The sequence below is a fragment of the Eulemur rufifrons genome, chromosome 7 (genome assembly GCF_041146395.1).
Source record: "Eulemur rufifrons isolate Redbay chromosome 7, OSU_ERuf_1, whole genome shotgun sequence".
Classification (NCBI taxonomy): Eukaryota; Metazoa; Chordata; class Mammalia; order Primates; family Lemuridae; genus Eulemur; species Eulemur rufifrons.
In genome coordinates this window covers 79,318,398-79,334,045 of record NC_090989.1, presented here as the reverse complement: position 1 = coordinate 79,334,045, position 15,648 = coordinate 79,318,398, and the positions used below count along the sequence as shown (strand labels likewise).

Sequence of the window (15,648 nt, the reverse complement as noted above, 5' to 3'; positions counted from 1 at the left end):
CTCCATAGTGTATTAAATGGAGTTTTATTGCATTTTACTAATTTCATCAGTTGTATCAGCTCTCTCACTAGTAGAGACTGTGCCAGCTGTCATACCATCTTTGATAAATACCTAGAACTCTTTCAAAGATGGCGAGAGGGACAGTGTTTATAGGGATCATAGGCAAGGCAATTAAGAGCACTGTGTGTACCTCCCAATGAGAAGCCTGGAACCCTAAGGGGAGGCTGGCAGAGGAAAGGCAGAGACTCCACAGAACCTCGGGAGGTTTATCCTACAGGAACACAGCAGTAATTAGTGTTGCCTAGGGTTCTTTAGTTTTCTTTAGAAGAGTTATAAACATCTTTACTATCTAGAGCACCCCCTTAGGTCTAGGTTGTTGTACGTACTGATTGATATCTTAGGGTAAAGAAAACCTGAGAATAGTTTTTGGACATCATCATAAAGATCAGGTTTCCATGATCATAAAGATAATCAGTCAGGGCTTTGGTGTTTACTTTACTTGTGGTTCAATGCAAAGAGAGCAAGAAGGGGTCCCTTATCCTACCCGCTAGGCTGAAAAATGGCAACAACCACCCTGCCTACGCTTGCAGTTCCACAGGCTGCTTCCTCAAACCAGTGACATACAGCACACACAACTTCTGGAAACCACAGGTACCACAGCACTGTAGAGAAGTAGGATGTATCTCTGGTTAAAGGGATTACAACTAGGGAAAAGACTTGAAAAAGGGAACGATAACCAAAAACATCAAGGTTAACAGGAGACAAAGAGTAACCACTGCCAAGTTTTCAATCCAAATGCAAGAAGCCTTTCCGGTAAATTATGAGAGTACTGGCACTGGAACAGACTAGGCAAAATTCCTCACTTCATAGGTCAGTGGTCACCAAACTTCTTTGATTAGGCACCCCATTAGTGAACAACTGAACAGACATACTCAATATGTGTACACTTATTGACAAATTATACACATGAACCACTGTAGTTCATTACAAAACACACTAACAAGCAAAAAGATATGAGGAAAATAAAATGCAGGTATTTTCTTCCTTGCAAATCCCATTTTGAAGGCCAGTTATAGATGAGAAAACTGAGGCTCTAGAAGGTACAAATTGTCAGAGAGGCAAACTTCAGTGGCCAACCCAGAATTCCTAATCTAGTGCTCTACTATATATCAAGACAGGGGGCGCCTGGAGAATTTATTTTGACCTTGGTCATTCTAGGACTTCAGACACCAGACAAAGGGCTCCCTAGCTGAGAAATAGCACAGGCCGGTCCCCAGAAGCAGGTGGGCAGGAGAGGATGTGCAGTAATCCTAGGCCTGCTGAGGCAGCACCGTACGTTGCCTGAAAGTATGGCGAAGGAATCCAGCAGAACTGACTCTGTCCTACTTACATTATAACCTGGGTAAGAGGCCTAACCTCTCAGCCTCAGTTCCCTTTTCTATAAAATGAGGATAAGAAAATCTACCTAAAAGAGTTGAGTGATGATGAAATGAGAAAACACAATTAAATGTAGCAGTCACACAGTAATGGACCAATAAATGAAATTATGGTGGAAAGAGAATGGCCTTTTCAGGTCTGAATCCTAGATATGCCACTTAGAATTTTATCCCTTTCACTTTAGTTTCCTCATCTGTAAAATGAGGATAATAATTCCTTCCTCAAAAGCTTTAGTGAGGCTTAAGTAAGTACATGCACCTGGCATGCAGATGATTAAAGAACGATTTCCTCCCCGCTCTTTCTCCCTCGAGAAACGCAACAGCTTAAGGTCTCTGGATCTCCATTTAACACAGGTGTTACGTGATTCCTCCCAACTCAGTGACTTCCTGGACAAGCTTGGCACTACTGATTCGGGAAGGCTGCTGTCCCCATGCCAACTTCTACCAAGTGTGATACACTGAATTACATCAGTGAAAATAACAAAATAAGAATCTCTGAAAACTCTCTCCTTCATAAAAGCAATGAAAAAACTTACAAAAATTATCAGAATCAACTTTTTAGAACTCTGGAAACTAACCAAAGGCTGCAGCAAATGAGAGAACATTTATTTAAAATAACTTGGTGAATCTCAGAACAGCTAGCTTTGTAGCATTTTATCTTGCCCTAGTCTCATCCCCTGCTCTCCAGCTCCAAAGTAACCTTGAAAACAGTCCACATTCCCAGTGCAGCCTGACAACCACCAGAAGGAGCTGGAAGAATTGTGCTGGAGCTCTTTCAAAGCCTCATTCCCTAAGAATTGTCATTATTTGACCTGGCTGTTGCTTCCCCAAAAGATTCCACTTGCAAGGCTGTATTTAACCTGACTGGGTCATTTTGCCAGAGGGCATTTACCAAAAACAATTACAGGTTAAATGCTTTAAGTTGGCGGCTGCCTGAGAGGTGGACAACACCTGGGGTAAATAAGAGTCTAACCAAAATCTTAAAAGGAAAAACAGGGAGATAAGATTTCCATGCGGGCTTGGAAGGGTCTGTGGCATACTACCCTGAATGTGCCCGATCTTGTCTGATCTCAGAAACTATGCAGTGTCAGGTCTGGTCAGTACTTTAATGGGAGACCACCTGGGAATACTGGGTGCTGTAGGTTTTTTTAAAAAAAAGGATTTCCATAGAAGGTTTGAAAACCTCCAACATATTACTAGCATCTAGAAGGTCATGTGCATAACAAGACAAAATAGACTTTAAGACATAATATGTTACTAAGGACAAAGAAGGATATTAAATAATTAAAAGGTCAATCCATCAATTAGATATAACAATTAAAAACATATGCACCTAACAACAGAATCCCAAAATACATGAAGAAAAATGGACAGAACTGAAGGAAGAAATAAACAATTCAACAATAATAGCTGGAGAATTCAATACACCATTTGCAGTAATAGAATAATTGGATGATCAGCAAGGAAGCAGAAGACTTGAAAAACACTATAAAACAACTCAGCCTAACAGACATCTATAGAACGTACCACCCAGCAACAGAATACACATACCTCAAATGCACATGGGATATATTCTAGGATATGTTCCGCCACAAAATAAGTCTAAATAAATTTAAACACTGAACTTATACAAAGTATGTTCTCTGATCACACGGAATGAAATTACACGTCAATAACAAAAATAAATTTGGAAATACATGAAAATTAACACACTCCTAAATAATTAATGGGTCAAAGAAATCACAGGGAAATTTAGTACTTTGAGATGAATGAAAATAAAAACATAACAAACTAAAACTTACAGGATGCAGTAAAAGCAGTACAATGAGTGCCTACGTTAAAAAGGAAGAAAGATCTCAAATCAATAACCTAACTTTCCACCTTAAGATTCTGTAAAAAGAAGAGCAAACTAAACCTGAAGTAATGAAGACCATGGATAAATGACATAAAGGACAGAACAGAGAAAAATCAATGAATCTAAAAGTTGAATCTTTGAAATGTCAACAAAATTGACAAACTTTTAGCTAGAGGGACAAAGGGGGGAAAAAAGACTCAAATTAGGCCGGGCGCGGTGGCTCACGCCTGTAATCCTAGCACTCTGGGAGGCCGAGGTGGGCGGATCGTTTGAGCTCAGGAGTTCGAGACCAGCCTGAGCAAGAGCGAGACCCCACCTCTACTAAAAATAGAAAGAAATTATATGGACAGCTAAAAATATATATAGAAAAAATTAGCCGGGCATGGTGGTGCATGCCTGTAGTCCCAGCTACTCGGGAGGCTGAGACAGGAGGATCGCTTGAACTCAGGAGTTTGAGGTTGCTGTGAGCTAGGCTGACGCCACGGCACTCACTCTAGCCTGGGCAACAGAGTGAGACTCTGTCTCAAAAAAAAAAAAAAAAAAAAAAAGACTCAAATTACTAAAATCAGGTATGAAAGCAGAATACTACTACTGACATTATAGAAATAAGGATTATAATTAAATACTATGAACAATGATATACAAACAAATGAGAATAATTAAGATGAAATTTTAAAAGTCCTAGAAAGACACAGACTACCAAAACTGACTCAAAAGAAATATAAAACCCGACTACACCAAGAAAAAGTAAAGAGATTGAATTAGGAATCAAAAAGACTTACCACAAAGAAAAGCCCAGAACCAGAAGGCTTCACTGGCGTTTTTGTTTCCTAAGGCTGCTGTAACAAATTACCACAAACTTGGTGGCTTAAAACAACAGATATAATGCAGTAACACAACCAATTAAAAAAAAAAAACAACAACAGAAATTTATTCTTTTACAGTTCTGGAGGGTAAAAGTCCAAAATCAAGGTGTCAAGGTATCAGCAGGGCCATGTCTCCTTCTGAAGGCTCTAGGGAAAACTCCTTCCTTCTCTCTTCCTACATTCTGGTGGCTCCCAACAATTCTTGGCATTGCTTGGCTGGTAGATGTACCACTCCAATCTATCTCTGCCACCATCTCTTTACATACTCTTCTTTTTTATGTGTCTCTTTTTGTCCTCTCCTCTTCTAAGGACATGAGTCACTGGATTTAGGGCCCACCCTAAGGTAATATGATCTCATTGTAACTAGTTACATCTGCAAAGACCTTATTTCAAGTAAGGTAACATTCTGTGGTTCTGAGGGAACACTATTCAACTTACAACTGATGAATTCTACCAATTGTAAAAGAGATTTAACATCAATCTTTCTCAAACTCTCCCAAAGAACAGAAAAGAATGGAACATTTTCCAACTCATTCTATGTAGCCAATATACCTTGATATTAAAACCAAAGATATCACAAGAAAACTATCAATATCCCTTTATGAATATAAATGCAAAATCCTCAAGAAAATATTAGCAAACCAAACCCAGCAGCATATGAAAAGAACTATAAATCATAGTTAAGTGGAATTTGTCACAGGAATGCTAGGTTGGTTCAACATATGAAAATCAATGTAATACGTCATATTAACAAAGCTGGAGGACTCACAATTCCTAGTTTCAAAACTTAAAACATAAAGCTACAGTAATCAAGACCGTGTGGTACTGGCATCAGGGCAGATACATAGATCAGTGGATAAAATTGAGAGTCCAGAAATACAATACACCAATACAATTATGATCAATTGGTTTTTGACTAAGGTTCCAAGACAATTCAATGGGGAAAGAATAGTCTTTTCAATAAATGGTGCTGGGACAAATGGATACCCACAAGCAAAAGAATGACTTAGGACCTCTACCTCACACCAAATAAACACATTAACTCAAAAAGAATCAAAGGCTTAAACCACAGTTTTAGTCAGAGCTAAAACTTTAAAGAAGTTTTCTTTAAGAAGTTTTCTTTCTTCAAAGAAAACATAGGTATATAAATCTTTGTGACTTTGAATTAGGACACAGTTTCCTTGATGTGATACTTAAAGCACAAGTAATAAAAGAAAAAACAGATAAAATGGACTTGAGCAAAATGAAAATGTGCTTCAAAGAACACAGTTATGAGAGCGATAAGACAACCCATAAAATGGGGAAAACATTTTTAAATCATATATCCAATAAGGGTCTAGTATCCAGACTATATAAAGAACTTTTATAACTCAACAAAAAGATAAATATTTAAAATTTTTAATATTTAAAAATGGGCAAAGGATTTGGAGAAACAGACATCTGATTTGGAAATGCAAATCAAAACCACAATGAGATACCACTCACACCCACTAGGATGGTTATAATCAATAAGAAAAGCAATAGAATGGGAAAGAATATATGCAAATCATCTGATTTCAAATACATCTGATAAGGGATTAACAACTAGAATATATCAAAAACTCAACGACAAAACAACCCTTTGCCATTTAAAAAATGGGCAAAGGAATTGAATAGACAGCTCTCCAAAGAAGATACACAAATAAGCAATAAGCACATGAAAAAATGTTCAGCACTACTAGTCATTAGGGAAATGCAAATCAAAACCACAATGAGGTACCACTGCGTACCCATTAGGATGACTATTATCAAATTAAAAAAAAGAAAAATAAGTATTGGCAAGGATGTGGAGCTATTGGGACCTCCGTATATTATAGCATTATTCACAACCACCAAGAGGTGGAAATAACCCAAATCTGCCACGACAGGTGAATGGATAAACAAAATGTGGTTATATACATACAATGGAATATTATTCAGCCTTAAAAAGGAAGGAAATTCTGATACATGCTACAATATGGATGAACCATGAAAACATATGCTAAGCATAAGAAGCCTAATACAAACAAACCCAAATATTTTATGATTCCATTTATATGGGGTACCTAGAATAGGCAAATCATAGACACAAACTAGAATGATGGTTACTAGGGCTGAGGGAGAAGAAATGGGGAGCTACTGTTTAATGGATAGAGAGAGCTTCTGTTTGGGATAATGAAAAGGCTCTGGAAATGATTGTACATTGTGAATGTCCTTAATGCCACTAAGCTGCATACTAAAAAATGTCCATAATGGTAAATTTTACGTTTTATATATATATTTACAATTAAAAAATGCAAAAACATTAATCGTTGTTGCTGATATAGTGGGGGGAAAAGGCAATAACAAATGGAATCCTCCTACACTGCCTGAGAGAATATAAAATGGTATGGCCACTTTGGAAAACAATTAGGCAATTCTTCAAAGGAAAAACTGGATATCCACATGCAAAAGAGTTCAGGTGGATTTTTATTTTACACCATATACGAAAATCAACTTAAAGTGGATTAAAGACCTAAACGTAAGACCTAAAATTATAAAACTCCTAGAAGAAACATAGGAAAAAATCTTCATGACATTGGACTTGGCAATGATTTCTTGGATATGACACCAAAAGCACAGGCAACAAAAGCAAAAACAGACAAATGGGATTACATCAAACTTAAAAACTTTTGTATATCAAAGGACATAATCAGAGTAAAAAGGCAAAAATGAATCACAGAAAAGAGTAAATATTTGTAAATAATCTATCTGGATAAGGAATGCTGGCCAGGCATGGTGGCTCATGCCTGTAATCCTAGCACTCTGGGAGGCTGAGGCAAGACGACTGCCTGAGGTCAGGAGTTCAAAACCACCCTGAGCAAGAGTGAGACTCCATCTCTACTAAAAATAGAAAAATTAGTAAAGCACGCTGGTACGCACCTATAGTCCCAGCTACTTGGGAGGCTGAGGCAGGAGGATCGCGTGAGCCCAAAAGTTTGAGGTTGCAGTGAGCTATGACAACACCACTGCACTCTACCCGGGGACAGAGCAAGGCTCTGTCTCCAAAAAAAAAAGAATGCCTACAACTCAACAACAATGACAAAAAAATCAAATATCTGAGAACTTGAAGAGACATTCTTCCAAAGATGATAAGCAAATGGCCAATAAACATATGAAAAGATGCTCAATATCACTAATCATCAGAGAAATGAAAATCAAAATCACAATGAGGTTTTGAGCTCACATCCATTAGGATGGCTACTGTCAAAAATAAAAACATAGAAAATAATAATTGTTAGTACGGGTGTGGAGAAAATGGAACACTTCTGCACTGCTGGTAGGATTGTAAAATGGTGACACCACCATGGAAAACAGTACAAGTATTTCTCAAAAAATTAAAAATACAACTATTATATGATACAGTAATCCCACATGTGGATATATAACCAAAAGACTGAATGCATGGTCTGTCTCAAAGAGATATTTGCACACACATGTTCACAGTAGCATTATTCGCAACAGCCAGAGGTGGAAACAACCCCAATGTCCATCAACAGATGAATGGATAAACAAAATGTGATATATACACACAATGGAATATTATTCAGCCCTAAAAATGAAAGACTCTTATCATGTGCTATTATAACATGAATGAACCTGGAAGACATTATGTTCAGTGAAATAAGACAGTTATAAAAAAAATCCAAATATTTTATGATTCCACTTATATGAAGTACCTAAAGTAATCAAATTCATAGAAACAGAAAGTATTAATAGAATGCTGGTTATCAGGGTAGTTGGGGAAAAGAAAAAGGGAGTTATTGTTTAATGGGTATAGAGCTTCAGATCTACAAGGTGAAAATTTTCTGGAAATCTGTTTCACTACAATGTAAATATACTGAACACTACTCAATCATACACTTAAAGATGGTTAAGATATATATTTCATATAGGTTTTAAGCCAGAATTAAGAAAAAAAAAAGTTAAACATAGAGTTACCATATGACCCAGCAATACCACCCCTAGGTATATACCAAGAGAAATGGAAATATGTGTCCATGTGAAAACATGCACACAAAAGTTCATAGCAACATTATTCATGGTACCCAAAGGATAAAAACTCAAATGTCCATCAACAGATGAACAGATAAATAAAATGTGATATATCCATACAATAGAATTTTTTGTTTGTTTGTTTATTTTTGAGACAGAGTCTCACTCTGTCACCCTGGGTAGAGTGCAGTGGTGTCAGCCTAGCTCACAGAAACCTCAAACTCCTGGGCTCAAGCAATCCTCCTGCCTCAGCCTCCCAGATAGCTGGAACTACAGGCGCGTGCCACCATGCCCAGCTAATTTTTTCCTATTTTTAGTAGAGACAGGGTCCCACTCTTGCTCAGGCTGGTCTCCAACTCCTGATCTCAAGTGAGCCTCCTGCCTCGGCCTCCCGGAGTGCTAGGATTACAGGTGTGAGCCACCACGCCCAGCCCATACAATAGAATTATTATTTGACCATGAACAGAATTGAAGTACTGACACATACTACAGCATAAGTGAATCTTAAAAACATTATGCTAAGTGAAAGAAGCAAACACAAAAGTCTAAATATTATATGATTCTATTTACATTAAATATCCAAATAGGCAAATCTATAGAAAAAGAAAGTAGATTAGAGGTTGCCTAGAACTAAGAGGAGAGAGGGAATGAGGGGGTGACTGCTAATTGGAATGGAGTTTCTTTTTGGAATGATGAAAATGTTCTGCGATTAGATGATGACAGTTGTACAATCTTGTGAATATAATAAAAAAACACTGAATTTTATACCTTTAGTGAATTTTATATGTGAATTATATCCCAACTTTTTTAAAAAAAGAGTGATGCACTGATTTGGGAAGCACTACTTGGTTTAGTAACTTCAGTCTATTTTCCTCCTTAAGCCAAGAAAGATAGTATAACCTCTTTTCCTAAAAAAAAGGACTCACTATCCCACTTGGAGTTCAGTAGCTAAGCATGAGATCCCTGTTTCTGGGGTGGGTTAATCCACCCCTCCACAGTTCCTCTCTCTGAGGAAGCTGCCACACTCACTAGACATGGCCAGCACAGACACTGACAAGTACATACATCCACAGCAGCCAAAGAACTGAGCTCAAGCACCCCCTACCTCAGGTTCCCTGGAATCAGGAAGGTGCAGGCATCAACCTGTTGGCCTTACACAGTGGCTATTACTTCTCTTCCTAGGTAGTAGCCACCAAAGTAGTTAAGGAGTAGACCCACAGCTACCTATAAGCAAGAAAAAATCCAGAAAAACTATCCATTTTCCATCCTCCCACTGGGATAGAGACAGAAGTTTGAAACTAATCTGGGTGAACAGAAAGAATGGGGCAAATTAGAAAATAAGAAAAGCAAAGACCCTTACAATACTGGCTAACCACAAAAATGCATTATTTCTCTGTACTCTCCCTGCAGATAAGAATATCTAACCTTCCCTATAGGCAGCTTTTAGAAAAATCAACATGACCTGCCAATTTATTCTCTGCATTATACATCTGACATATGCACATTCCTCTATGTATATTATACGTCAGTAAAATATTAAAAAGAATGTAATAGACCTATTCATATTGATACAGACTGTCCTTTAAAATATTAAGTTAAAAAAAATCAAGATATAAAAGAATATGTATTGCATGCTACCATTTGTGTTTTAAACCACAGATCGATATAAGTGCCTACATATAAATAGATGCTTTGGAAGAACATATAAGCAACTAAAGATGTAATGGTTAATATGGGAAAGAAAACTGCAGAAATGTAAGTTCAAGGTGAGAGAAAGATTTCTTCTTCACTTTTTGTATCCTTTACCACTATTTTATTCTCTTACCATGCACATTTACTCAATTTACAATGACTAAATCTAACCTAGGTAGTCAAAAAAGGCTCCCTTTCTTCTCTGGGTGCCAGCCTGCTGCCTTGGAATAATTTGCTACAATTTAGGCTGTGAATCAGCACTCAGATACCTGGGATGAGGGGAGGCATTGTGGTTTATCAGAAAGGTAAACAGTGGTGGTTTGCTATAGTACAAACTGAAAGGATGTGATTAAAAGCGTATTATTTGAACTATGAAGTGGGTTAGATTTTCATATCCACCGCTTCTAACTGTATGATCTCAGACAGTTATTTAACCTCTCTTTGCCCCATATGAAAAATGAGGATACCACTAACAGGGCTCTTATGATGATTAATAACAATAATATAAATGAAGCACCTAGCATGATACTTGAAGCCTAGTTGGCACTCAAGCATTACTTTTGCCATTCTTTCCCCAGAAATAACTTGTCTAAAGACTGGGAAGCCAGGAGTTACAGAAGAATAGTGACTAATTAAAATATCAAGATGAGCTAGAAGATGAAGGGAAACGCTGCCTTATCAGCAACTTCATGAATAGGGAAGAAGACCTTAGTCTGGGAGGACAGCTCAAAACCTTGGGAAGGTATAAGGAGAGAGAAAATTGTAACTAAAAAAAAAAATAAGCCTGGTAGAAACAGAAGAGCAAAGAAAAAAAAATAGATTTTGGAAGTTGGGGTAGAGGGGTTAAGGGACTGGGGTGTATCGCTGCCTAATTTTGGGGCTGACAAGAGATATGGACTAGTAGAGGAACTGGGGTACAGTTTTCTTGAGATTTCTCTCCCCATCTTTCTCCTCCCTGATCAGAAACAATTTAGCTGGCTCTTTCCTCTCAGCTGCACCTGAATCCTAATATGGTAAAGTCCGCATTCTGTTGAACTAACAGGAAAACCTGGTGAGCACCTCAAAGATACCCCTAAAAGCTAGACAGGTAGGAGAAAATACTCTCTTTAGGGGTTGCTGGGAACCGCCAGGACAGGCTTAAAAGACAGATCAAGACAATAGAATAAGAAACTAGCTGAAATATAAAAGCACCACAAACAAGTCTAACGTTGAAGAATGCTACCTTATGCTCCCCGCTCATTCCACAAATACCAAGGGAGCTTATAAAACCTCTTTTTTCCACAGGAGGCTGAGGCAGGAGGATCGCCTGAGCCCAAGAGTTTGAGGCTGCAGTGAGCTATGATTGTGCCATTGCACTCTAGCCTGGGCAACAGAGAGATCCTGTCTCTACTTTTTTTTTTTTTCCAGAGGAATATGAAGTTTGGGAAATATTTCTGTGTAACAAGATTAAAACCAAAAAATCCCCAAATCAAACAAACAGAATTAAAACCAGTTCTCTAACACATCTTTAGGAAGTGATTCTGGGACAGGTTGAGATAGTAGTCAAAAATCTGGGACTCCAAACCTGGCATCAACTATAAGGAAGGGAGGTTTTTCACCTCATCACTGGACTCTACCTTAACAATAATATATAAAGTATAAAAAATAAATATATATTTAATATATAAAATAACTTATAGGTATCCTTTACAATTTGAACTGTTCTTATCTAAACCTAGGAACCAAAGAGATATGGACAAATTTAATATACCCCTCACTATCTGAAACTCAGGAATCAAATACATTTAGATGACACTTTGCTGTCTGAATTTCCTATATCCAAAATCTTGCCACCCAAATTCAGGAACCCAGTAGATTCAGATAGCAAGGAATCCTTATGTGAAGCACTTGGTGTAACAGTGAGAACTCTTTAACCTACTAGAGCTTTCATGTTGTCTAGGTATGAATACCACAAAGCAGAGAAGCACACTGGTCTCACAAAGCTTTTAAACTCTCTAGGTCAAAACTTGTCAAATTCTTTCAAAAGAAACAATAACAACAAATAATAGTAATACTGAGAACAATTATGATGTAAGGAAAGAAAGTGGGACAGAATGAATCTGTCACCCTATAAATCTATTGTTAATTAAAACCAAGAACTGGCCGGGCGCGGTGGCTCACGCCTGTAATCCTAGCACTTTGGGAGGCCGAGGTGGGCGGATCGTTTGAGCTCAGGAGTTCGAGACCAGCCTGAGCAAGAGCGAGACCCCATCTCTACTAAAAATAGAAATTATATGGACAGCTAAAAATATATATAGAAAAAATTAGCCGGGCATGGTGGTGCATGACTGTAGTCCCAGCTACTCGGGAGGCTGAGGCAGGAGGATCGCTTGAGCTCAGGAGTTTGAGGTTGCTGTGAGCTAGGCTGATGCCACGGCACTCACTCTAGCCTGGGCAACAGAGTGAGACTCTGTCTCAAAAAAAAAAAAAAAAAAAAACCAAGAACTGAGCCAACCTCACTTAGGTTCAGTCTATAAAAAGCAATCAGGAGAGCTAGGCAAGGCAAGCTGGACTAACTGGCACCTCTGAAAGAAGACAAGACGTAACTAAAGCACCAGTTTATCCTTGAGAATCTCAATAGACAGTTAAGTGATTATTAAGCTTCACTACAAAGCTAGAAACAGTGCTACTAGAATAATTATCTTCTACAAGAGAAGTCTAAGGTGACACAGAACAGCCCAAAGAGCATTTCTTCAGCTTTTAAAAATCACTTGGATAAACCTAACAATGAAGATTTAAGAGCCAGGCATGGTGGCCCATGCCGGGCGTGGTGGCATATGTCTGTAGTCCCAGCTACGTGGAAGGCTGAAACGGGATTACTTGAGCCAGCCTGGGCAACAAAGCAAGACTCTGTCTCTAAAAAACAATTAAAATAAATAAAATACATAAATAAGGATTTAAGACCTTTGGCATCTTTAGCATAACCATTCACATTTATGTTGTTCAAAGCACTTTACATTCAAGTTGCTAGATAGATCCCAAGTATCTCTTTACTGCTATGCCCTTCATGCTAAATGACTGATTAAAAGAAGAAAAAGGCCAGAGGAAAGAATTCTGATTTTTAATTACCTCTGAATACCAGGTTCTTTGCATAAACTATTTACTGGCATGAGAAAAGGTTTTAAATTCTGATCCCAGATTTCTTCATATACTTAAATGGCATAAAATCTTTACTACCTTCAAAGAATATGAGGTACCAATTAATTGTGAAATGCTTTGAAAATAATGAATGAAACCAAAACCTTGCTACCCTAAGGAATGCTATTAATTTTCGTTACTTTCAGAAAACAAGCAAATAAAGAAAACACATTAATCTCAGTGAAAACAGATGTGTTACTATAGAGCTATCTTTGAAGTAATCACATTAAGACCTCATTGACTAATCAATTCTACAGTCTAAGATATGGCAACATACTTTGAAAAATCTCAATCCTGTGCTTCAAGATCCCATTCAACATTCATTCACTCAACAGATTTTAACTGAGTACCTTACTTTACCATGTCCATGATATGTGCTAGGTGCTAGAACAAAATAAAAAATGTCATCACTGTCCTCAAGATGCCTACATTGCTCTCAAAGATGCTACATGTACAATTATATAAGGCAGGTTGTATTATAAATGATGAAAACTGCAATGAGTTCAGAAAAAAGAAAGCACTTCCTGAAGGAAACGTCTGAACTATAAGACTGAATGCCAGATCAGGTTCCAGTAACATCAGAAAAAACAAGCCTTCTAGACACAAGAAACAGTTTGAATAAAGAAAGATAAACACCTTTTCTCCACTTACACAGGTATAGAAAATTAAAAGTACCGGTAAGTCTAATCATATTTGAGAAAAAGCAATATTTCACAATTCTCTAGAAATAATTTTTTCTTATTTACACAATTGCTAAAGAACTTACAAATCCATTTTCCCAAGTTTCTCAAATAACTAAGTCCATAAAATATTGCACAAGTGTTACCTGGAAGAGCTAGATCTGTTTTTCCATAAAAATTTACAAAGAACAAAAAAATTATCATGGTGACATGCATGGCATGCTTACATTTAAAGAGAGTTTTATAAATAGCATAGACGAGTAGAGAGAAAATTGGTTTTAGAATGAGACAGATCCAGGTTTTGAAACTCAGCTCTACTACTTACTAGCAGTTTGACCTTCGAAAAGTTCCTTCTCTGAAAGTCAGTTTCCTTATCTGTAAAAAGGGAGACAACTACTCTGTAAGCAACTCTGTGAGGTAGGGAGAGAATGTGTATTAAAGCATCCTCTGTATAGAAAGTACTTAATCAAGGTCTTCTTCAGTTTTTTTAATAAGGGAAGTAATAATTACTCATAAGCTAATTCACAAGCTGGGATTCTACAACAAATTGATCATTTGATCAGTATCACACTAGATCAAAATTAGAAAATATAATAACTGACCCAGAGCATCATGTGAACCTTCATGCCACATTATTTTTTATACTATTACATTAGCCTACAGGTACAGAGACTCTCTGTCTTCTAAACCACTGGTGAGCACAGTACAAAAGCCATTGCCTGTGACATACTGTACCTTTTGGTTTGATTTCTCTTCCCTTGAATGGCTAAAACGTGTAAGCTAACACAAACCTGTCACAGTCCGCTGGCCATCACTAAGGTTATTCCACAACTTGTTAATCTAAAATAGAAGGAAAATTGCATATCACCATATGTGAGTAGAGTTTCAGGCTAGAAAATGAAAATCCAGAAAGGAAGTGCCTTGCACATAAAAGGAGAATTGTTCATCTGTAAAAGTCACTGGTGATCACAGACATAATAAATATGTGGTAGAGGCATGCGTTTATAGTCAGCTTAACATTCTCTACATAAAACCACTGATTAGCTCTGAGGCCTCACACAAATTACTTCTAAACTTCAGTTTCCTGATATATAAAATGAGACAATAACAAATATCTAGCAGTGTTGTCATGAGGAGCAACAATAATGTAAAGCCCTTAGCACACTATCAGATTCAGCCAAGTACCAAGTAAGTTATTAGTCATACCAAGGTCTCATGTAGTTTTATAGCTCTAACCAAGAACATTTTCTACTAAATTGCTATTTTTTTTAGATATAATAATAGTATATGAAGTTTAGAAAGAGAGGAGAATCCTAATTTTTCAGGGATACATGTTGAAAATTCTATGGATGAAATATGCCTAGGATTCGCTTTACAATAATACAGCAGTGGGGAGGGAGGGGAATGAAAGGGAAATAGATGAAAAATAAAATGGGCCATGTGCTGGTGACCACTAAAGCTGGATGACAGTGGTTCATCATACTATTTTCTCTACTTTTGTATCTGTTTGAAATTTCCCATGATTAAAGTTTTTATATAAAAAATGTGTTCTAACTATGATATTGAACCAGACTTTGTTATGAAAAGAAATCCAGGATAAAAGAAATTACAGATCAGTATATATACGATTCTATTACTTTAATTAAAATTAACTTGTAAGTTCCCAGACTTTATTAACTGCATATATAATGGTATGAAAGGGGTTCCCAGGACTTTCATTTTCCATGTTATATTTATATATTATTTCAATCTTCTTTAATGGGTATGGATTATATATATTATAACCTATGACTTATTTAATTCTATTATAAACAATCCATCTTTGGATGAAGATTATATACATAGTTTGTCACTTTGCACCATTCTCAAGAACCATTTGGGTACATTTG

At 37.1% G+C, this 15,648-nt stretch overlaps 1 protein-coding gene across 5 annotated transcripts in view; it reads right to left on the bottom strand.

The window, feature by feature from the left end:
• The window catches only part of PARL (presenilin associated rhomboid like), a 43,437-nt gene that overhangs the window by 16,090 nt on the left and 11,699 nt on the right, over positions 1-15,648 (bottom strand). For all 5 annotated transcript variants that reach the window (XM_069472858.1, XM_069472859.1, XM_069472863.1 and 2 more), the window contains exon 4: positions 14,551-14,599. In XM_069472858.1, coding sequence (XP_069328959.1) covers positions 14,551-14,599 — 49 coding nt within the window. The remainder of the gene's footprint in view (positions 1-14,550; positions 14,600-15,648) is intronic.